The following is a 26519-nucleotide window of genomic DNA, read 5'->3' on the forward strand; positions in this document are numbered from 1 at the left end:
TTCAGTCTACCATTCAGGCCAGTTTTTATAGCAGTCCTTCATGTTGTATGATCCTTCTATAACTGCAATACATACTTCCCACTCTCCAATCTCATCCCATACATTCTCATGTATTTCTTTTATTCCCTTTCCAATTTTAATATACTCCCTCCATCCTAATTGCTAAATAGTCTGAAAAACCTGTCACAACTGGATCAGTATCTTCTACCTCCAAGCCTTCTGATAATACTAAATCAATTTCATATCCAAGTGCCCCTTCTATAAATCTATTGACTTTTATTCCATGCATCTAATTTACCACATTTTATCATTTCCTGTATTTGTTATATATTCTTCCCTTTCTTTTTACATTTTCCCTGTAAATGACAATTAAGGCCCCCTGCAATTATAATGTTCATGTTATCTACCACATAGTCTAATATTTAATTAAAAAGATTCTGTTTTTCCTTGCTAGTTATATATGCATATATTGCTGCATTCTACTAACATGTTCTGTCCACTTCACATCTGCAACAGTTAGCCTTCCTATCCTTACAAATGTTACAGCTAGTATTTTTACTATTTTGTCAAACAACACAGCAACTCCAGAGCAACATTCACTGCCTAAATTCCATATTATATTTCCACCTCACAATTTTTCACTTTGCAGTCTTTCTAAACTTGTCAGGAATCATACATCCTCTAAGGGAATAACATCAACATCACACTTAGCACACCATTCCAGTATCTCTGTCCTTCTTACAATGTTAATAATGCTGGTCACATTTACTGAAAGTACTCTACAACTGTTGCTTTTCCTTCTTTTTTAAGTTTAGTGGAAATACTTTTAATTTTTTTTGTTTTCTTATTTTTGCTGTTTCCCCAGATGAACATTTTTTCTGGATCTTTGATTCTCAAAATCAGATTTTTCACTGTCTAGAAATTCAAAAAAAATATTAGCATCAATCCCTTCTCCTGATCTATCATCCTGCAAGTACTCTTTCTCCTCTTTCTTCACCTCCATATTTTTTTCTTTGACAGCTTCTTGCTCAACGAGTTCACCCTCTCCCCTACCTCTTGTTTTCCTTTCTCATGTATGTTTTCACCCTCCACCCAGCCTTTTGTCTTTCCTCATCTATGTTTTCTTCCCTTTCCTCTTCTTTTTCATTATTTACTGTTTGGTCTTGAAAATCCATTCAAAAGTGTCCCTTTTTCTACACAAGCTGCATTCATGTACACACCTTCTTGTAGTATGTCCTTTCTCCCCACACTGGTTACATTATACCATGACACAATCCTTAATTAACTGAGAAAACTTCCCACAAAAGAAATATGATTCAAGCTGGCTAGTATATTTTAATGTCCCTCTATGACCAGCTACAAAAATAACACTTGGTAAATGTTTAACCATTTTGTTTTCACATTTCAAAACAATTTCCAACCTCCACCCTGCATTCTATAACTTTTTCTCATCTCTAACTTTCACAATATTATTAGTAGCTTCACATAGATCCCACATACTTTTCATCGTCTAATAGTTCTTTACTTCTAAACTGCAAAGTAACAGTTTCACTTTAAGTTTGTTGCCCCTCTCCTTTCTTGCCTGCAGTCACTGCTACATATGTTTTACTTACTCCATTCCCTTCTGCAAGAAAAACAGAACCCTTCAAAGGCTGTTGCTGCTGTCCTCTTTTACTTTCTGTCACTGCTGAATAAGTTTCTACTGATGCATTCTCTGCTGCCACTTTACCTGCTTCCTTTTCCACATCCTCAGCACATCCACAAAAGTTATCAGCCATTTCTTCCTATGAAGCAGCAGAACTGTCACCTGGATAATTTTGTTCAATTATTTTTAACAGAACATCAACAGCAAGCCCTTCTGATGCCTGTTCTATTTGCACTACTTCCACAGACTCACTTCTTTCCCCAAGGAGACAGTTAAATGCTGCTCATTTGTAACATCCACAACACAGGAATCTTTGTTTACATTCTGAAGCTCCATATTGAACAAATTTGTCCAAATTCTCACTTTCTACTTCCAAACTCTCCATAGCATTTCTCTCCTCCTCCATGCTGTTGCTTCACTTAGGCCTCTTCCTTGCTGCTGAAGGATCCCTCTGATGCTATCTAGCAGCTCCAAAGAGTATGTTTTTTTATTGATATAAACATTACATATTATTTACATATTTACACATTTACATTATTTACATCTATTTACAAATCTCCATACCTAATAAACTTCAAGTTAAGCATTTCCCCCAGTCTTTTATCCACAACCAAAACATTATTTTTTTCCATAATTTTTGTCAGTCAATTTTCCATTGTATTTAATTTTATTTAGTCTCTCGTTCCATATAGTCCATGAAGCATAAAATATTAATCTGCCCATTTTCTTCACTTCTTCCTGTTTACGTGCAACATAATAACCAGATTATATTATGTCCATGTTTATTTATTCAAATTTTAACAAACTTTTCACCCTATTATCTTTACATATTTATTTCCAAAATGATTAACTCTTTCACATTTCAAAACATATGCTTAGTACTCTCAAACTCTCCACATTTATTACACATTCTATCTTGCTTTTTTATATATGGCATATTTGCCTTAACTGGCAATTTTCTAATAGACAATTTCCATAAAAAATCATCACATTCTTTATTCTCTTTATAGTTATTATAGCCATCATTATGTTTTTTTCTTATCTATTTCTAAATTTTTCCATGCATCAATATTATAAAATCATTCATAATACTTAGGTACCATTCCTTTCTATTTTCTCACATACATTCTTTTTTTATTTTCCATAACACAATTTTGTTTTGGTATTCTTTCATTTCTTCATTCACAATGCTTTTAAGTTTTAACTTCCATTCTTTCCCAAAATTCTTTGTATTTATAATATAGTATCATTTCTATCAAGTTTTTGTTTTCCTTCATAATTCATTTTAATACCTTATATAAAATTAAAGATGCTGCATGTACTATTTGGCTTATTAAACCTAAACCTCCTTGCTCTTCTTTCATATACAGAATCCCTCTTTTGACTGGATATAAAAGAGAATATAATCATCATGAATTCCTTTTCATACTTAATAGGAATCATATAAATGTTAGTGACATAAGCAATTTTTCCTATTACCATGGTGTTCAACAAATGTGTTTTTTTCCTATATGAAAATCTATATGATTTTCAAATATTAATCATATCCTTTACTTCTTTGAGTACATTATCCCATTTTTGTTGTCTGTATTCATTTCTTCCAAATGTTATTTCTAATATATTTATATATTTTTCATTGAACTCAACATCTCCTATCATACATTCAAAACCAAATCCTTTACTTTTCTCCTTATTTATACTTAAACCAATTTTTTCAAATTTATACTTAAATTTTCAATGATTTTTCCACCCTTATTTTATTTTTAACAATTAATAAAACATCATCAGCATAATTATACATTATTGCCAATTGTACTTCCTTCACGTTCTATATTTATTTCTTCCCCAATCTAGCCATTTGCATTTAGTTTCACATAGTTTCTTTCATAAACAGATTTCTATTACTTGTAATATTTTTTGCTTACATTATATGCCTGCAAATTCCCCATCATGATTTATATTGAATATTATCATAAGCTTTACTTATATCTCCTATCATAACATTTGTTTCTACATTTTTATTTATGATATCATCAATTATTTTTCTTATTATCTGCTATAACTCTTGAATTCCATTTCATTTTCTTCCAAATACATTTTGGTCATATATTCTATCCATATTTTCCTGTAACCTTTTTGTTATTAATCTCATAAAAATGTGTTATCTGTTTTATTCAATGTTATAGGTCTCCAGTTTTTATCTCCTCTTTATTCCCATGTTAAATATAAATTGTATAACTCCTGTACATATCTCTTTCTCTTTAAATCCAGTTTCTAACCATTCATTCATAACTTCTATAAAAATTAATTTTTGACACTCTTTCATTTCGTTATGCATACCATATTCAATTCCATCCAGTCCTGTTGCAGAATTCATGTTAATATCTTTTCGAATTTCATTCAATTCTTAGATGGTTATTTTTTGTTCTAAATATTCATTATCTTCCTTATTTAATTTTTCACCTTTATAAATTTGTTCCACGTTTTCTTCTCTTTTAACAAATAATTCCAATACATATTCTTTAATTATTTAGTATATTCCTTCTTGCTGTTTTATTTGCTTACCTTCCTTTTATAAATTCTCTTATTATGTTTCCTTCTTTTATTATTTTACTCAGATATGGTGCTACCTCTTCTTGCTTTCCTTGTAAACAATATTTGTGCTTATATAACAAGTTGTTAATTTTAATTTGATTAATTTTATATATTTCTTTTTCATAAAAGTAATTTTCTTTCTCTAATAAGTCTCTAAATGTTTCTTGACTTAATATCTTATATCTCTATTTTTATTTTCTTCTTTTCTTCCTTATACATTCTAAAATACTTTTTTATATTTTTCTTTAAAATTAAGCCACCAAACAGTCCAGTTCTCATAAAACTCCCTTACAGTTGTATGATTTTTCAATAATTCCACAAGTTCTTTTTTCTCTTCTAAATCTAATTCATTTTCATTAATTATCTTTATTCCTTTTCCAATTCTTATATATTTTTCATTCTCCTGTACTTTAACCCATATTGCTACATGACCTGAAAATCCAGAATATTTAATTCTTTTTTTATAACTTTTAAACTATCAGATATTAAAAAATAATCAATTTCTGTCATAATTTCATTCCTTTTATAGGTCCAGTGGTTATTCTCCCATACACTTAACTTTCCACTTCTTATAATTTCTTTAGCCATTTTAACATCACAATTGCTCTTATTTTTCCTTAAATTACAATTAAAATCACCCACCACTATAATATCCATATTTACACAAACATATTCAAGAATATTTTTAAACATCATTTCTCTCTCTTTTTTTGTTACATATGTAACACATATAAAGCTATAATTCTATACACATATGTTTCCGTCTCACGTCTATTACAGTAGTTAAGCTTAGTTCCACTGTGGTTACATCTAATATTTTAATGCTTTCTTGACATAATATACATATGCCCAAGCATGTTTCTTTCCCCATGTTCCAAACTAACACACCATTCCAAAGTTTTTCAGTTTGTGTTCTTTCTTCCTCTGTTAATAACCTGATATCTTCTAAAACAATAATATGTGCATCTACTGCAGCATACCATTGTAATATACCTACTCTCCTTTTAAGATTTTTCATACTGTTCACATTTAAGGCTAATATTTTCAGCTATTAAGAACAGTTAGAATAATAACATGTTTATTCCTTTCCTTTCTTATTTTCTCTAAGCATTATGTTTTTGAATTTTCTTTTCCTTTCTTTAGCTTTTTTCCCTTTCAAATTATTTTTATTTCCTACTGTGCACCAGTCTGCTTCTTCCTCACTTTTTCACTTTCCTTGTTATTTTCTTTAACTTCATGTATAACCTCTTTATCAGTTATATATTTTTGTATATTTTCTTGTATAACATATTCTACTATCTCTTTATCTTATAACTTCATTTTCATTTTCTTGCAGGTTAATGCCATATTCTAGCCATGAATGCCCAGTATTGCCACATTTTTACACTTTAAATCACATTTTTGCATTATGCCCTGTTTTATCACATAAATAACATTTGTTTATCATATTCATTGATTAAATTATCATTTTTTCCACAAAAATAACACATTTTTGGTTGACCCCTGTATTTCACAAAACCCCTATTACCATGAATGTTAATAATAGTAGGTACGTGCATAACATTATCATTTTCCATTTTCAGTATTACTCCACATTCCCATCCCCCAGTTCATAGTCCTCTTTCATCATATACTTTTGTAGTGTCCTTTACTTCTTTACATATAGTTAACAAATGTTCTTTGAGTTCTTTTGCTTCAACTTCAGTTCTAAACTGGATCATTATTCCTTTTTTGTTTGTAAAAAGCTTGCATGACATATTCTGACCATGGATAAATGTTTTTCTTTTGTTCATATGTGCCCAAAAAAATTTTCCATAGCGTATTCAGTCACAAATATTAAGTCACAAAAAGTCTCTTTATTAATAAAAATGAATGCTCTTTCCTCTTTTGCTTTGACACACAGAGGTGCTATGACAGAGTCCCAAACCTTATTCTTGTCCAAACGATCTTCTTTTCTACAGTTCACATGTACTGTATACTTCTTTTTTGTTTCTTTTATTTCTTCTTTCTTCTTTGCTCCTTCCCCCACAATTTGTCTCTTGAACTTTTTCTGGCACAGTCTCTTCTTCTCTTTTTTTCTTCTTCTATTTTCTCCATGATGTCACTCCATGAAATTGCTGCTCCACTTTCTGGTTCACTTTGGTTTACCATTTCTCCCAAATAATCATCCCGCAACCCTCCTGACTGGAGGGATATAATTATGCATTTCTTAGAGGTAATTGTCTCCCCTTCGAACAATCTCCTCTGAAAGTTTTCCTCTAAATACATGAATCCATCTCTGTTACAGCTACAATATCCTTTTCTTCCAATATCACTGCTTTTTCTGCACCCACAACATCAGAAAAAACTTCTAGTAATGATTCTACCATTTCAGCTAAATTTTCATCAACCTTCATTCATTTTCAGCCAAAGCTGAATCAGCCATATTTTCTTCCTGTTCCTCCTGGTTGCCTCTGCACCTGGACAGGAAAGAGGAAGTCAGGATGTGTAACACACAAATCCTTCCCCTGACTACCAAGACTAGGGGAAGTCCCCAATGCCTTGGCCACATTTCCCATATAGTCATTATGAATACCACAGTGAGTTTCCCCTGAAAAGATGCTAATAGCCCAGTGAAACTTATCTGGTCAACAAATGATAAATTGTCTTACATTTGTGTGTAAAATGTTTTACTGTGGATTGAGTCTGATACAGACACACACACACACACACACACACACACACACACACACACACACACACACACACGCCTTCCTTATCTAAAGCTTCTTCTCAATTATCTGTTTGAATGAGTACATTAGATCATTGTCCTGCATCCTGATCTGAATTTGAACTGCTCATTTTCCATCTTACTTTCTACTACTCAGAGTATTCATCGATGAAACATCTTCTCCAACACCTTCATGCAGTGTGACAGGAGTTTGATAACTGTTTACTGCCCACAGTCATGACTGCCCCCTTTGTTTTTGTACACTGGCACTGCTTTAAAATAAAAGTAATGTCTTTCGGCTTTTCCCGGTTAGGGATCGTCACAGTGGAACTCTGGTCCGCTAATGATTGGCAGTGGATTTTTACCATGCTGAGGTGCCAGCCTGATGTCCAACCTTCAAAGAAGGCACACCCATTCACGCATGCACCTACCTGCATGTCTTTAAACATCACTCAACAGTGGGGAGGACATGCAGACTCCACACAGCACTGTTTTAAAATACTCCCCTAAAAAGGTTTATAGGTTATCAATGAGAAAAGCATGTACAGATACAATGGAACTGTCTCTTTGGTGTGACATAAAACCTTATGACTGAAAACTGCATTTCAGTCACAGATTATCTACATTCCTTTGCTGTTACTGATGTAGTTGTAATTAGTAGTTGTAATTTGTATTATTTATGTTCATATTATTTACATTCTTTGTTGGTTCATACTAGACTTCTGAAGCTTATATACAAGTTGTATCAGTTAAGTTTATATGCACTATTCTCTCTCAGAAGTTATACTTACACTCCAGCATAGCTGAGGAGGATATATACAAGATGCATATGTTATAAACATTAACTCTGAAAATAAGTGGACTGTGATACACTTTTGGGGTAACATAATGATTTTGTTTTCTATTTCACTCAGATCAGTAGACTGGCATAGTTTTTGGGTAGCTTAGTGACTTTTTTCATTTCATCTGATGGGTATAGTTGTCTGCTAAAGCATTTCCTTCAGTTGCTGACATTTGACACGTGTACATATATTTCCATCTCCATCTTTTCAAATGACTTTTACAAACAATACTATTACTAAATTAAATAATTACGGTGTATATATGGTATCAATTACTGTCTCAGCTCACTCTTCACTGAATCATATTCTGTGTTATCTCATGTCTCAGGGAGGAATGTTAGGTATTTATTGACTTTATGTATTTTAATGTAGTATGGAACTTTTTCTCCCAGTTGGAAAACTACATAAATAAATAAGTAAGCCTCTGACTTCATGCCTGTGTCACTACTCCCATTGCTTGATGAGGACCTCTTTGAATACAAACCTTCCTTTATCTAAACAAATCCAGTGTGCCAGTCATCAGTACTGGTTATTGATAGGAGCAATCATTTTATAGCAGTGTGGATATTAACAGATGATATTATTCAAAATATCAATAGAAAAATAAACCACTCATTCACATGTCCTTGTGTCCACAAAAATACTATAACAAGATATCCATAAACAAAAAGTGGGCACAGGCCAGGCTCCAGGTTAAATGGCTTTAATGTAGCACAAGCGCTTTCACAAATGCTTCTTCAGGTGGATTAATCAACAGAATGCAAATCAGTCATTTAAATACAGCTAAGATCATCACATGACCATTACAAATCACATGATTTAATACAAAAAAACATTATATGTATGTCTTAAAGAATCTAATTAAAACAGATAATAACAACAACCAATAACAATATACCATCAATGTACATCAATAAATAAATATTCAGAAATCTTAAAAACATTACATTTTGTACTTGTGCATTAAAAATTTCACCTGCGCAGGGGTTTGGACTTTAACTTAGGTCTCAATGGTATCTGTTCATTGAAACCATGATCAGTATCTGCTCTAACATTGACTATCCATCTGGCTTCCAATTCCTCTGTTTTATTGCATATATCGCCTCCCCTCCAGCCTTCAAAACATCTAGCTATAACCAGGAACTTGAACCTATGCTGGGTACTCATATTCATGACATGCTTAGCCAAGGCATTATACCTACTTTGTTTACCAATATGGTAAACATGTTTCCTAATCCTCTCTTTAAGGGTTCGGTTTTCAGTCAGTTTTTCCAATATAAAACTTCTGGCATAATAAACAATAAACTATATAACCACAGTATGAACATTTTCCACAAGGCTTCATACCCATTTCACCCATGGATATACTCCTCTCCATTGGTGCACACAGGTATCATTTCAGGGATCTCTGATTTTTGAACAGAAACCTAGGTTCACTATCTATCCATCTGGAGACTTCCTTATTCGTAGTAAGTATCCCCCAATGTCTATGTATAATGTTCATGTATGATTTAACATTGCTAGTATAACACAGGGGCACTTTTAACTTGGGCTTGGTGTTCCTTACCCTATTATTCCTAGTAGACCATTTCTCTGAATAATAAGGTTTAGCCTTAGTGTGTCTCAGGGTAACTACCTCGTGAACCTGTGTCTTTATATCAGTTTCACTATATCCTCTTTCTAACAGCTCATTTCTAGTGGTTACTAGCTGTTGGTGAAAATCAGTGTCTCTCTGATCTGCTGGAAAGAGAATATAGTGAAACTGATATACAGAAACAGGTTCACAAGTTAGTTACCCTGAGACACACTAAGGCTACAAGGAAACAGCTCCAGTACTTATTATTAATGCCCACCCCTCCAGGCATGTTTAAAGGTCAGTTCATTGTGCTTTCTCCTATTAACCTGGTGATCTTGGGCATCCTGAGGCAATGTAGCAACTGCCTCGTACACTGGCAACCCTCTTCTCTTACCTCTCAACACTTAGACTTGCAAGAGATGCACTTATATATCCAAATTGAAAGCCATGCACTCTCCAGCCAAAACTGGAAGAAGAGGAGAAGGTCAACACGTGCACCACATCACATGGAACACATAGCCCTCCAGAACACAGACCAGCACTGCCTTCACATAAAAACACAAACCACATACCCACCTTCACGGAGGCTCTAAATAAAAATCTACCCAAACAACAGAGACCGCCAAAGCAGAAATGCACTCGACCACAACAACACAACACTAATCATGAGACACATAATGCTCCTAAACAGTGTGCAACTCAACCAAAGCCCCTAAGGCAAAACAGCATGCTCAACACACTAATCATAGTTGACTCAATAGTGAGACACACTGATGTCCCACTCACTAGGTTGAATAAGGAGAAAGTAACAGTCAGCTGCCTGTCAGGTGCCAGGATCCGCCACATAATGCAAGCACTCAGGTCCCTCAACAACAGGTACAAATATGACTTTGTCATTGTACATGTGGGTGAGAATGACCTGAGATGTACCTCCCTGGGCTACATGAAAAGATACATGGAGGAGCTCTCGGATTATGTAGCCCAGGCGGGTATGACCCTAGAACTGAGCAGCATCCTGCCATCACCCAGAATGATACGACAGTACAAGCAGAAAATTATTGATTTCAACAACTGGCTAAGTTTCTGGTATCATTCTAAGGGGATCCAGTATCTGTCTGCCTTGGATGACATGATTGACAGACCTCAATGCTTTGCCAGAGATAGCCTGCATCTGTCACCCCTGGGCTCCCGGATACTGGCCAAGGCTCTTGCCACTCCATACTAACTTTTTTAGGTGGTGTTCCAAAGACCAAATTACCACTGTAACAGCTACAAACAAATGCAATCTGAGGGTCATGCTGCTCAATGCTAGAAGTCTAAATCTCAAAATGCACTTGCTGGAAGCACTCCTTAAAATGGAGAACATCGACATTTGTGCAGTAACAGAGACCTGGTTCAAGGCAGCACAAAGCACCCCTGCTCTACCAGGCTATAACTCATTCCACACCTTTCGGCCCCAGAACTTGGACTGAAGCTCCAAAGGCGGTGGTGCTTCCATATTCATAAAGGATGCACACACCTCCAGACTGGTAGCCCAACATAACGCATCTGAGGCACTTCAGGTGCAGCTAACATTGAATAAGACAGCGATTCAGGTCGTAGCCTGATATACATCCCCAAACATGTCCCAAGACTCACACTCCACGTTCCTAAGCACCCTGGAGAATATTAGGGTCCAACCTAACACTCTCATGCAGGGCGAGTTCAACTACCACTCCATTAACTGGGAAAACTACTCATGTACCAATACACTTGCCCAACATTTCCTGGAATTCATTAATTGGAATGCCCTGGACCAGCTCGTTCTTACCCCGTCTAGAGGTAGCAACATCTTTGACCTGGTCAATGCTAACATGGGCAACCGTTTCTCTACACCAATAGTCAACTCCTCCCTGGTTAGGTCCGACCACAAACTAATCACCTTAGAAATCCACATCCCACCCCACCCCGCAAAGGTAACCACCATGAAAAATTTCTCCAAAGCTAACTTTGGGCTCCCAAAATCAGAGGTGGCTAACTTCACAGCACCCATGCAAATGAAGAATAGTTGCATGACCGCCGAATCATACATCAATGCACTGTACGAACATGTACACAAATGCATGGACCTCACCATACACAATAGAACCAAGCCGAGGAGGCCAATCTGGTTGTCCCCTGCCATAATCAATCTCTACAACAGAAGGAGGAAACTTATGCAGAATAAGGTGAAGTCCCAAGACTGGAATAACTCTCTTATCAGCCTAAACAAAAAGTTGAGATCCCTCATCAAATCCTTTAAAGCTAGCTATGAAAACAGAATTTCAGATAGTAAAGACAACCACAAGACCATCTATAGTTATGTAAAGAATCTCCACAGCAATACCCAGATTTACTCTGAGCTACTGCACAATGGTACCTCCTATACCGAACCAACAGATATTGCCAATATACTGGTTGTCAGATTCAGTGCCAACTTTACCCCTCCCCCCCAAAGGACCAATCACAATACCAATAGATTGCCAGGCACCCAGTATTACTGCTGCACAGGTTAAAACAGCACTGTCCAAGACCAAGAATACACTTTCTATGGGACCTGATAATATCCCTGGCTGTGTTCTACATGAACTACAGAGTGAACTGGTACCTCACCTGTGTGCCCTGTTCAACACAGCCTCACCTCAGGCTTTGTCCCTACCGAATGGCGCACAGCTTCAGTCATCCCTCTCCACAAAGGAGGAGCAACTACAGACCCTGGGAACTATTGCCCCATTTGCCTGATGAGTCTGATATGCAAAGCTATGGAACGCATCATCATGGACCTAATAAACAAGGATATAGGGAATCTCCAAACTCTGGATCCTACACAGTTTGGTTTTGTGAAGGGTAAGTCATGCCTGCTCAACTTGGTTGACTTGTTTGAGTCAGTCACCAGAGCTGTGGATGAAGGCAAGGTGGCTCATACACCCTAAAGGCCTTTGATACCATTCCCCACTCATGAATCCTAGAAAAACTCACTAAGTTAGGCATCAACCCTGATATCACTAGGTGGGTTGCAAACTGGCTCACAGATAGAACCCATAGTGTAAAAGTAGCTGACTCCAAGTCAGACTGCCGACCAGTTACAAGTGGAGCCCCACAGGGTTCGATCCTGCATCCTCTCCTGTTTGGTATCTACTTCTCTGAAGTCCAGGCCAACACGAAGGGATTCTGGCTGACAAGGTTCGCAGATGATTGCAAGTTGGGAGCTATTATTAACTCCCCAAGTGATGTTGATATCCTACAGAAAGGCCTCACTGAGACCAATGACTGATGTCAGAACCTTAAGCTCGATGTCAAAAAATGTGTCATCACCCCCTTGGGAAAAAACAGGTTCCCTTGAATTACCACATTGATGGTAGACCACTGAACACAGAAGGCATTATAAAAGATCTGGGAACACAAGTTGACAGCAACCTCTCTTTTGACCACCACATCGCCACTGTGGTCAGAAAGTCCTTCTATGTGGCACATCTCATTACTAAGGGTTTTGCATCCAGGAAGAAAGAGGTCATTGTCTCCCTCTACTCTTCCGTTATTAGGCCAGTTATCGAGTACAATGCCCCATTTGGCATGTACCTCACTAGACACCTGCAACAACTGGAGAGGCCAAAAAGTACCTCACAAAGAGGATACACCTTAAACACTTGTCCTATATGCACAGACTAAAAAACTCCAACTATTCTCTGCCTCATATCGCCTGGTTAGAGGAGATCTCTGCTTGACTTACAAAGCCATGTCTGACCCAGCTCTGTTAGAAATGCTACGTCTAAGGAAATCCCAATTCCTCCACACCACACACTCCAGAGACCTCAACCTCATTATCACAATCAACAGATCATGCTAGAGGGACAGGTTCATAACCCGGAGACCGCCCATGCAATGAAATAGACTTCCCATACATGTCAAGCAGAGCACCTCACTGGCCCTCTTCAAGAGAAATCTAGATGAGTGGATGGGAAATAGAAAATTCACCCCGAGGATCACTGCAGTGGCTCTACTCGACAGAGGCACTGGGAGCTAAGGTCAGGTGGCACAATGCCAGGGTAATCCTATGGGCTAGGCTTGTAAAGGCTCCAGGGCCATTAGCCTAGTACACACCTATGAACCTATGAACAAGCATCTTGTTACTGTTACCTACACACACACACACACACACACACACACACACACACACACACACACACACACACACACACACACATACACACACACACACACACACAGTACATCTCCACTTCTTAGCACAAGAAATCTGTATAAAGCCTGAAATAATGAAGGAAGAAAGACCCAAAAATAGAGACAGATTTTAAATGTTGCTGTTATAAACTTAGAAAGTTGCTAGAGTAACAGGATGTGTGTTAGCATGTATTTTCTGAATGATATGAAGTCTGAAATTAAATTTTATGTCATTATTTAGTGACTTCAGTCCTCAGTGATTTAACAGAAAACTACAAATTTTATGACAAACAGACTGAAAATATGAGGCAAATGGATATTCTGCAAAAATCTGGAAAGTTGAGAGGAATCTCACACACACACACACACACACACACACACACACACACACACACACACACAGGCATACTGACACTTCTGCCTTGACTGCAAATGCAGGATCAACATTTGTTTATGAAATTGTGATATCCTTGAGGCACCCTCAGCACCTTCCAGTCATTCCTCCAAATGGATTGCTATAGGCTGAACCACCCTTTTCACCCCACTATACTTATGGCTCTGACCTCTAAAGCTAAACTTCTCTTTGGTTAAATTGCAGATACTACTTGACCACCTACCTTGGTAGTATGTTTTATATCCCCTGCTGTGCTTACACCACCATTGAGTGTAGTGGCACCAGTCCTACTGTAGTCCATGCCTGCTCTTATACTCAAGAGGGCTAGATTGAGTACAGCGAGACTCAGGGCAAATCCCTGGAGCACATGACTTATTACCATTGCATCATCTGACAGGAGTGCCTTTACAGCTGCCACCACCTGTATTTTCTCATACATCCATCTTCCTCTAGATCCTGCTACAGTTTACTCTATTCCTAGTATAGTGAACTTACATTACGGATTTTCTGTTTTTCTTGCAAAAAAAGGATGTCTCAGGTGACTGAGCTCAGGGGACTAGCTGATTTACAAATAAATATCTTTGCATACACATACAGTACTTCATTTTTCTCTTTGATTTTGTATTTTGAACATTCAGTTTAATGGATTTATGTTACTTGGTAAACCACTGGACATGAGTGGGATGAGTTGTTCTGATACATTTGTGTGATTACTGGATATACTGATAATACCATAAAAGGGAAAGGGTTGCAACATATAACCTCAGCAGTCATTGGAGGAGGAGATTGGTATTGCTGTAGTGAAATGATGTAACAACTAACCAGAAATAATTGACTGATGTTTCAGTTAGATTTTCAATTATGCAATCTCATACTTATAGCTGAGCAGTCTACGTTGTGATATCTCACTTCATTTGCATTACTGTTGATTTCCATATAATAGATTCTCTGTTTGCATAACAAGGGGAATGATTTAGGGAGGATAAGTATGATTCCGTTTCAAACCTGTGATCCCTTTTCCTTCAGGAAGCCTGAGATTCAGGTGGTTATGCATGAATGCCGTGTGTATCACTTACTGCACATATCGCTGAGCAAATACTGTATTTGCTGGATGCTAATCTGTGTAGCCACAAATATAGGATTTTTCTTTCTAGGGACAGTATATGCTTTTATGATTGTAGTTGCTCCTGGCCTTTGTTGAACTACAACTATTCTTTGTCTGTGTTAAGTAGCAAACTGAATTTATTGGCCTGTTTAGGGGTGTTGGAACATCTTTTAAACCACTGGTGGAGAGGCAGCATTAATAGCCATTACCCTGTTTTGAAATGGTAGCTAGAGGTTATGATAGGGGATACTAGAAACTTAGGAACCCGGGTAGGACAGATAGTGTGCTTCACTAGGACCTTGAAAACATTACTCAATAATCTCACCTCTCAAATAGTCTTCTTAGACTGCAGTATAGAAAATATCAAAACCCTATAGCAGGATAATAGGGCTAGACACATTCCGGCCTTTTACCAGACTCACCAGTCCTGACTAGTGATTCTGTAAAGTACTGGTTGGTAGGAGAATTCTAGTGACATTAGAGTAATTAGACATTCTGAGCTTGTCATGTCTTGTGGAGAAACAGAGAGAGAGAGAGAGAGAAAGAGAGACAGAAAGAATGTGGGATTCTCTTGGGTAAGTAGCTGGGAAGTACTTTCTTCATGATTTGCTTTCTTTTATAATATGTCCAGGTGCATGGAAGAAACCTGCTATCAATAGATTTTGACAGAAATACACGAACGGAAAAGATATATGATGATCATCGTAAATTTACCTTGCGGATTATTTATGACCAGCTTGGCCGTCCAACATTATGGCTGCCTAGTAGTGGGCTTGCACCAGTAAATGTCTCATACGCATCAGATGGACGACTGATTGGACTTCAGAGGGGAGCAATGAATGAAAGGATTACTTCAGATGGGCAGGGCAGAGTTGTTTCTCGTGCTTTTGCAGATGGCAAAGTCTGGAGCTACACATACCTTGAAAAGGTAAGTCAAATTTTGAAAAAGAGATAAGATAAATTATTTTTAACACTTGATGACTTAATAATGGGTGACATATCTTAATGATGTCAGTTGTCATATGACATAAGGATTAAGGATCATACAGATCATAATCAGATGTCATAGTTAGAGGTTTTGTTGAATTACAGAGCAGCAGTGATCTGTATAATGGAGTTTAGTTTTGTGAGGTTGCAATGTGGGGGTAGATTGGCCATGATTTCTGAGGCTGTAAAAGGAAAACTGTCTAATTAGTTTAGCTACTTGGAGAGAGAAGGCCTGGTTGACTAGGAGTCTGAATAGTTGGGATCCTAGGAGAAGGTCAGCCCTTTGTTGAACAGGAGAGCTGTTTTGCTTTTTTTCAGTGTTTTACAGTGATGGTCATTTTTAGGGTATTGAGTAATAAATCGACACATTTTACTGGTTGTTATTTTAATGTGGATGGAGTTTGTTTTTGATGCTGAGGGTATGAGGGGGACACCATATTCAAGTTGGGAGACTAGAATGCCTTTGCCTATGGCTGTTCTGGAGTCATTACAATAATAGGAGAGTTAACCTATTTCCTTGTGTAGTTGAGGTACAGGCAGAAGCTAAGGGAAGGGGTTAAGCTGAATGCAAAGACATTTAAAATAGGTAGTATTTTCTATTAGAGTATTGTTATGGTCATAGATATGAATGAGGTTTTTTTTGTTTGTTTGTGCGTTTATTTTTTGAATTTCAGTTTGGTACCGAAAATCATGCATGTGGTTTTGTTGGAGATAAGGAGGCTTTCATTAGAAATTGAGTGGATTAGGGCTGAGAAATCTGCTTGCATATCTGTCTTGAGATTGGGTAATGAGTGTAGTACAATTTGATCTGTGTAGAGCAGGAGCGGATGAAGAAGTAGGTCAAGGGGAAGTTTGTTTATAAAGATGAAAAATAGTGTAGGAGCAAATATGGAACCTTGTGGTACTCCTGTGTGAAGGCTGACTGACTGGGAAATTCAGGAATAAATGTTGACACAGAAGTGGTGATTGGTGAAATAGTTTTAAAACCAAGGTAGGGAATCTGGATGTATGCCTATTTGTAGTAGGTGATGGAGGAGGATGCCGTGGTCATTGAGGTTGAAGGCTTTTGCAAGGTTGGTAAAGATCATGCAAGTAAGCTGGCCTGCCTACAGGGAATAGCATTTCATTGGTCGGTTAGGCTATAAATGTGTTATGACCAGACCCGAACCCATGTGGTTTATGGGACAGGAGGTTTTAGGTAGCAATGCATTGGGTGTATTAAACATGGTTATTTTTTCAAGTGGGTTGCCTTGAGTGGTAAGGAAAGAGATTTGCCTGAATTGGAAAGTTTGGGTTGGGTTATAGTGCTTAGAGATTGGCTGATAATAGCTATTTTCCTTATATTTGGTATGATATTTTGTATAAAGCAGGGACTGAAGATGTGCTCAGGTTGGTTGAGATGAAGTCCCTGCAGGAGTATATGCAAATATGGGTTGTCTTTTTTTTTTTATGCAAGACTCAGCAACAGCTAGTATGTCAGGGTTGTGTAGTTTAAGAAGAGCATTAATCTTGTCTAGGTTGTCACCAGCAGTGAAAATATTACTAGATTATCGATTAACCATATGCACAAATTGCAAGTATATATTCACAGATTTTGGAGTTTTCATGTATATTATAAACAGGTAATGAGCATTTCCTCATTATATGCACTTTGGAATCAGATGTTTAGTTGTAGAGTTTTATTTTTCACTAGATTAGGAATAATTGCTGTACTGTAAGTACATTTTTCTATAATTATCTTGTTTTAACAGACAAAAATATTATGCATGCTTGCACTTTTTAAGTGGATTTGTTATTCCAATGCATAACAATGCTCAAAAAGCAAAATTTGTTAGCTAAAAAACTTGTAATGTTTCTATGAAAATGAATCTGTTTCATAAATGCAGTAGCACATTATGGTCTGCATACTCAACAAACACACCATTTCTGCTCGTCTCTCATGACAGTTCAGATTTCCAATGATGCTTATACCACTCACACCATGGCATGGTTTCTGAAGCCAGACAGCTAGCTCACAAGCAAGAAAGAAATCTGTAGCATTGATTTCCTGGGCTCACTTAGTGTATATGAACAAAAGGCTTCCTTTGAATCTGATGATGAGTGAGAAAGAAGGTCAGTCAACCAAAATCTCAAAATAAGATTTCCTTACTCAAATCCTATATGCTGTTCACCTTTCCAACAGCTTACAAATTCATACAGTGCAGCAAACATCATATTTAGTGTACTGTTCAGCTGTCCTACAGCTTACAGAACCAAACAGTGCAGCCAACACCCTAACCAGCATACAGATCACTGGTCCTACAGCTTACAGATCCAAACAGTGCAGCCAACACCCTAGCCAGCATACTGATCACCTGTCCTACAGCTTACAACTCCAAACAGTGCAGCCAATATCCTAACCAGCATACTGATCACCTGTCCTACATCTTAAATATCTAAATCACCTGTCCTACAGCTTACAGATCCAAACAGTGCAGCCAACATCCTAACCATCATACAGATCACCTGTCCTACAGCTTACAACTCCAAACAGTGAAGCCAACACCCTAACCAGCATACTGATCACCTGTCCTACAGCTTACAACTCCAAACACTGCAGCCAACACCCTAACCAGCATACTGATCACTTGTCCTACAACTTAAAGATCTAAATTGCCAGTCCTACAGCTTACAAATCTAAACAGTACAGCAAGCACCTTAATCAGCATACTGTTCACCTGTACTACATCTTACAGAGCCAAACAGTGCAGCCAACACCCTAATCAGCATACAGATCACCTGCCCTACAGTTTACAGATCCAAACATTGCAACCAACACTGTAACTAGTATACTCATCACCTGCCTACAGCTTACAGATCCAAACAGTGCAAACAACACCTTAATCAGCATACTGTTCAACTGTCCTAAAGCTTACAGAAACAAAACCTTAACCATCACACCGATCACCTGTGCTACAGTTTACAGATCTAAACAGTGCAGCCAGTACCTTAACCGCATCTATATCATATCATCGACAGCTTAGGTTGTCGAATCCTAAAGCATCAACACCTAAGCGTCGAAAGCTGACAATAGTGAATGGCCACATTATCAAATTCTCAGGAAAGTATTTGCATGGCTGTCCATAAACAAAATAAACAAACACACCCAAACATAGTGAGAGGCTTCGCCCCCCACACCCCTCTAACTAAATATACCAACTCCGAGATCACTCTACATTGGGGAAAGGGCAAATTCCTGATAATGGCCACGCAAATTCTTTCTCAAGGAAAGAATTTGATTATGTGGCCGTTCGCTATTGTCAGCTTTCAACGCTTAGGTGTTGATGTTTAAGGATTCAACAACCTAAGCTGTCGATAATACAATATAGACCCCCTTAACCAATATACTGACCATTTGTCTTATAGTTTATATATCCAAATAGTGAAGACAACAGCTTAGGCAATGCACTGATCCGCTGGCTTACAGTTTAGAGATCCAAAGCAGTGCACCCAACACTGGTCCTACAGTTTACTGATCCAAATGGTGCAGGTCAGCTGTCTTAAAGCTTAAGTATCCAAATAGTGCAGCCAGCATGGTAGCCAATGTTATCCTAGATATGCATTTTAAATAACTTCTCAGTGCATGCAGACATCTAAAACAATGCCTCATCCTGAAACTCAAATATTTTACTTTAATTCGGAAATCAATGATGACTCCATTGGAAACAATTGAGACTTCCTACTGACTGAGACAGATTTATAACTTTTAGAAACCTAGCAAAGAATTCTAGCAACGAATTCTGTCAGGTGCCATAAGGCTACACAGATCAGGTCCAAACAATCTACCATTTTACTTAATCTAAAACAATTTTGGAAACAAATTAACTTTATAACAGGGCATCAAAATACCTCCAACACAAGCTCATCATCCTCTTTGAATACCACAAGTGTCCCCCTTACATGCACTGACTTCCTAAATGAGTTCCAAATCTCCTCAAGCAGACCCTCTATAATCCCACACACACTCCACCACCACCAAAAAATTCATTCCACTGTTTTTTTTTTCTGTGTTGTTAAGAAAAAGGAAATTGGGGAAATGTTAGAAAAACAATCCCTCATGATGCCCCATTGGATCCAACAACCTCTATCCCTCATTCCTCTCTTTTTGTGAGAAGCACCTGTACACACACACACACACACACACACACACACACACACACACACACACACACACACACACACACACACAGTTCCTGAAGCTAGGCATATTCCTGTTGAGGGCTGCAATAATAAAACTTTTCCCTCGAAATACCAAAACCTTCCTCAGTCTCTGACTTCAGGTCTATTTCCATTCTTCCTACCTTGGGTAGGATCTTAGACAAACACTTCTATTCACCTCTTCAGGCAACTACAGTGATTCTGGGTGAGAAGATACACTATGACAGCCGTCTTGCCCCCCGCAGCCTCCCCACCCCAAAATAAACTGACTAGTGATGTTTTTATTGACATCTCTGGGCTGTCTGTAAACAGAAGTAAAGGCATATTCCCCGGGCCTCCACTGAAAACGGGCTCTTCGAGCCCAGTGGACCTCCCCGGTCACCAAACTGGAAATACATAAATAAATAAATAAATACATACATATTCCTGATTTTTCTTTTCATTTCTGTTTTGGTTTTAAGTAGCGTATTGAATTTCAGAAAAAATAACTGGGTAAAGAAAAGTGCTACCTCATTTTTCTTAGTGGGTCTGTGATAGAATATTTGCTCTCAGATCTGAGACTGCAATTCAGTCCAAAGAGCTAATTACCTCATTATCTAGCTGACCATCCAGTCTGAACTTATTGTATGTTGAGTAATGTTAATAATTCATATGACAAGCAACACGTGCAAGATAAAAACGTATATATATTTTGTAAACATCTTTCCTGTTTCACAGGTAACCCCACATGGTTATATGCAATGAGTATTATGCAGTCATATGGATTCCTCATTTTGAATCTAATGAATAAATTTAGAAGCAATTTTGTCATGGACTTTTGTACTGGAAAGGCAATCTTAATTTTATTAAAGCAATATTATTGACTGGTATCTGCTTTCATTGTTAAATTCTACTATAGATACCAAAAACTTGCAGCCTCCTGAAGTCATAATTACATTTGTTTTAGTCAGCATTATTTTCAATGACATGCATATTTATCTTCAGATGCTCATTATTCTGATAACATTAATTGCATCTAATAAGAAAAATCTAACATCAGATCCATTCTTCTCTTTTCACAGTCCATGGTACTGCTTCTTCAGAGTCAACGCCAGTACGTGTTTGAATACGATAACTCAGAACGTCTCTGTGCTGTCACTATGCCTAGCGTTGCTCGCCATACCATGTCAACACACACCTCAATTGGTTATATTAGAAATATCTATAATCCACCTGAAAGCAATGCATCTGTTATTTTTGACTATAATGAAGACGGCAAAATTTTAAAAAAGTCTTACCTTGGAACAGGCAGGCAGGTATTCTTTAAATATGGGAAGTTGTCCAAACTGTCGGAAATTCTTTATGACAGCACTGCAGTTACATTTGGATATGATGAAACAACTGGGGTCCTAAAGATGGTCAGTTTACAAAGCGGCGGATTTTCTTCTACAATTCGCTACAGAAAAATCGGCCCTCTGGTTGATAAACAGATTTACAGATTCTCCGAGGAAGGTATGGTCAATGCTAGATTTGATTACACATATCATGACAACAGTTTTCGTGTTGCCAGCATAAAACCTGTCATCAGTGAAACACCACTTCCTGTTGACCTATACCGTTATGATGAAATCTCTGGAAAAATAGAGCACTTTGGAAAGTTTGGGGTTATTTATTATGATATAAACCAAATCATTACAACATCGGTAATGACCCTGAGCAAGCACTTTGATACTCATGGACGTATTAAGGAAGTTCAGTATGAGATGTTTAGGTCACTCATGTACTGGATGACTGTTCAATATGATAGCATGGGACGTGTAATAAAGAGAGAGCTTAAGATTGGACCCTATGCCAATACAACTAAGTACACATATGACTATGATGGAGATGGGCAACTCCAAAGTGTAGCTGTGAATGATAGGCCCACCTGGCGTTACAGCTATGATTTAAATGGGAATCTCCATCTTTTGAATCCTGGTAGTAGTGCTCGATTGATGCCACTTCGTTATGATCTACGAGACAGGATCACTCGTCTAGGTGACGTGCAGTATAGGCTTGATGATGATGGTTTCCTTTGTCAGCGAGGATCAGATATATTTGAATACAACTCCAAAGGACTTTTACTTAGAGCTTACAATAAGGTAAATGGATGGAGTATTCAGTATCGCTATGATGGCTTAGGACGCAGGGCCTCCAGTAAGAACAATTTAGGGCAACACCTCCAATTTTTTTATTCCGATCTTCATAATCCAACAAGGATCACACATGTGTACAATCACTCCAATTCTGAAATTATTTCATTCTACTATGACCTTCAAGGCCACCTTTTTGCAATGGAAAGCAGTAATACAAAAGAATATTATGTTGCTACAGATAACACTGGGACACCATTGGCTGTCTTCAGTAACAATGGCCTTCTTATAAAATTGTTGCAGTACACAGCATATGGAGAGATATATTATGACTCTAACCCTGATTTTCAGCTGGTTATTGGATTTCATGGAGGTTTGTATGATCCTTTAACAAAACTAGTCCACTTTACTCAAAGAGATTACGATGTCCTTGCTGGACGATGGACATCCCCAGATTATATGTTATGGAAGAAAATTGGCAAGGATCCAGTTCCTTTTAATGTATTTGTGTTCAAGAACAACAATCCTCTCAGCAATGCACTGGACTTAAAGAACTACGTAACAGGTCAGAAAAATAAATTTGTTGTCATCTTTTCTTTGAACTGCATGTATCTTATCTAAAAGTCTTTTACTGTTTGTGTTCTGTATGTCTCATCCAGATGTTTGCTAAGCATCTTTGCTCACATTCTTGCAACCCACCAGTCATAATGCTGGTCACGTCTATTTTTAACCTGCATTTTCATTTGAAAAGGTTGGACAATGAGATGCAGGGTTCTTAAAAGATGATTACATGTCTGGTCTTTTATACTTTTATCCTGCACTCCCCTCCCCATGTAATATTGTGTCTATCAGACTACAAACAGCTTTCTTTTATAGCAGAATGTCCTGTGGATTCATTACTAATAGAATGTGCAGTTGCAGTTTCTGCAGTTATTATTATAGGGTTGCCTTCCTTTGTTGATTTACTTACACACCAAGGCCATAAAAGTAGTCTTTCTGCAACTATCTGGTTACACTCCTACCTTTCTGCCTCTACCGCTTCCTTACTTTCTCCTGCTTTCACTTACCTTACAGTTCCAAGGTTTCCACTTCTCATACTGATTGTTTTTCTTTGCACTTGTCTCTGAGGGGCCAAGACATAACTCTACCTGCTTTTTCTGGTTCTACCTTCCCCTGTTTTGTATCTCCTTCCTCTGTCTCCCACCCTCCCCCATGCACATTGACTAGTCTATATTAGTGGGTCTTCTTGGGTGGCACTATTTTTAAATAGTTATTTTGGCCTGCTCGACCCCTCACCGGGAAAAGCCAAAAGACAACAACATTTTGACCTGCTCGTGATGAGGAACCTGTTCCCAGACCCTTTTTCAGTGTGCATGCCCACAAGTAAGTGCCTGGAATTGTTTAAGCTATTCTCAAATATTTGTTGTGCACCTGGGTCAGTAGACATTTTTATGCTTTCCAACTGAAGTACTTAACTAACTGTATGTAGTTTAGAGAACTAAATGAAGTAGCGACTGCTTTCCCTACATAAACTGTTTGCTGTTAAATATGCTATTGTGCTTGCAATGGATTTTGGCTGGTGACTCGTGTAATGTAATACTCCTTAACTGATATTGACTGTTTTGTATACTTGCCTACAGTATCCTTTCCCTAGTTATTTTTAGAATCTGCAACTGCACATATTCTATTTATTAAAGGGGTGTTTTATGTTGCCAGAGACAGAAATGATTGTTCCCTGCTGGCAACTGGCAAGCTTCTTCAGCCTCTATTGATCAGTGCTATTCTGTGTATTACTTAATATTACAGTCCTGCATAATTGTGTGTTCTGTGTTATCTTCTAATGTATTCTAACCAATTATTACCTACTGCACTGTTATTTTGAGAAATAATGACTGCATAAGTATGTGTTTTACTGTTACTAGTATATGATTTCTGCCTGATATCTAATCTACTACAAGCTCTGAGGTCAGCAGTCCGTACATTACTGTCTGTTAAACTTCTGTCTCTCTCAGTCATTGCATGCTCACTCCACAGAGACCACAGATCCCCTTACAGCCTCTCCAGGTTCCTTTATACCTCTCCTTACAACACACATCCACACTCAGTCAGATCACCCTCACTCCTCTTACTTTACTGCTCACTGAGGTGTTGTGCACTTCACAATAATTAGCCATATTCCTAACATCAGTTATTATCTCTTGTTACAGCACACTTTGTCTGCTTTTATCATCGCAGCTCTGGTCCCCCCCCCCAGCAACTGCAACATGGCCAAATAAAACCACTGCTATGGTCCGGTTTCTTTCTACAGTTATTTCAAGCCAAGAATAACACTTTTTTAAAAAAGGATACCCACCAGAAAAGTCTGCATAGCTGACTGGATGCTTATAATTCTTATTATTAGCAAATTTGGTCTTTTAATAGTTATTTTTTAAACATTGTGACTGGATGTTTACAATTCTTTTTAATAGCAAATTTGGTACCTTTTACTAGTTATTTTTCAAACATTGTTTCAGCTGGCTTGCACACTTGAAAGGGGACACCCCAGGCAATTATAGCTTCATCTCTCAACACTAGATGGTTGAACTAACATTATACTTGCTGTATCTTGTCCCAGATAAATTTGCCTCCCCACTGGAACTCGTGCAAGGTAAGGCTAGTACCATTTACTTGGTGTATTTTGTTCGTAAATAAATCTGTCTTCTTTTGTTGAGTTACTTACACAACAAGGACATAAAAGTAGTGTTTCTGCAACTAACTGGTTGCACTCCTACCTTTCTGCCTCTACTTCTTCCTTGCTTTCTCCTGCTTTCATTTAGCTTACAGCTCCAAAGATTCCACTTCTCATACTGATTGTTTTTCTTTGTACTCATCTCTGGGGGGGGGGGGGTGCAGAATTAAACAATTACAGACCCATAGCCATCCTTCCCCCCTGTGTCAAATAATGTATACATGCTCCATTACTGTAATACCTGCTATCTCACAACCTTATCTGTCCCTCCCAACATGGTTTCAGAGCAAAACACAGCACCACCACAGCCCTAATTAATTTCTCTAACAGCACCAACCAACTCAGAGGTTCAAACCAGCAAGTATGTCAAATGAGTTTGACACCATTTCCCATCAGAAACTCCTTAATACCCTTGCCTCACTAAACCTATCAGAGACTTCCCTCTCCTGGTTCCTGAGCTATTTTTCTGACAGACAACAAGCAGTACGATGGAAATCCAAACTCTCACCACTTCTACCTGTCTCAGTCGGAGTCCCCCGAGGATCCATACTAAAGCCCCTTTTTTTCACAATCTTCTGTAATGTTCTAGCCTAATTTACAACACATGCTAAAGTAGTTCAGTATGCAGACGATTCAACTTTAATCTGTTCAGCAGATACCTTACCAGACCTCCAAATAGTAACCCAACAAGCTTTTAATGATATTGAAACATATCTAAGTAAATCACAACTAATCCTCAACCCCAAAAGGACATAGTTAATGATATTTACCAGTAGCAAACAATCACCTACCACCCCTCCTTTCACCATTCTCTCAGCAAACAACACAGTCATCCAACCAGTTGAGCATACAAAACTCCTCGGCATGACTGTCGACAACAAACTCAGATTTGACCAACATATAGCCATCACAATTAAGAAAGATCACGTCAAACTTGGCTCACTGTACAGAAGCAAGCCATTCCTCACTGGCAATGCCAGACTAGCCATATCCAGAACCTTCCTCCTCTCTATGCTGCTTTATGCTTTCCTCTTCTTTACCAACTTAAAAAAAAAATCAGACTTTACCAAATTGGAAACTTGCTACAACAAAACAGCCCACTTCACAGCCAACCTTCCCCACCAAACCCATCATTGTATTGCTCTACATAAATGAAATTGGCTCGAGCTAACTAACCTTCTCCATCTCTGCCAAATTAAATTTGCACACAGTATCATCTTCCATCCTGACAATTGCCCATCCCTCAAGGAACTTGCTGTTCCCTACTCATGCCCACAAAGTCTAAGATCTGTAAACAGAAACTTGCTCACAGTAAACAAAGCTAGCAACACTCATGGTGAAGCACTATTCTCATATCAAATAGCCAGATTATGGAACTCTCTACCACACACTCCAAAACATACCTGAATCTACCAATTTCAAACAACTACTA

At 37.8% G+C, this 26519-nt stretch overlaps 1 protein-coding gene across 5 annotated transcripts in view; it reads left to right on the forward strand.

The window, feature by feature from the left end:
• Positions 1-26519, forward strand: part of TENM2 (teneurin transmembrane protein 2) — a 1770657-nt gene that overhangs the window by 1677945 nt on the left and 66193 nt on the right. For all 5 annotated transcript variants that reach the window (XM_044069584.1, XM_044069586.1, XM_044069585.1 and 2 more), the window contains 2 exons: positions 15696-15992; positions 21310-22924. In XM_044069584.1, the coding sequence (XP_043925519.1) occupies positions 15696-15992; positions 21310-22924 (1912 nt within the window). The remainder of the gene's footprint in view (positions 1-15695; positions 15993-21309; positions 22925-26519) is intronic.

Source organism: Protopterus annectens, chromosome 4.part0 (assembly GCF_019279795.1).
Source record: "Protopterus annectens isolate FY-2018-M chromosome 4.part0, PAN1.0, whole genome shotgun sequence".
NCBI classification, from domain to species: domain Eukaryota; kingdom Metazoa; phylum Chordata; order Ceratodontiformes; family Protopteridae; genus Protopterus; species Protopterus annectens.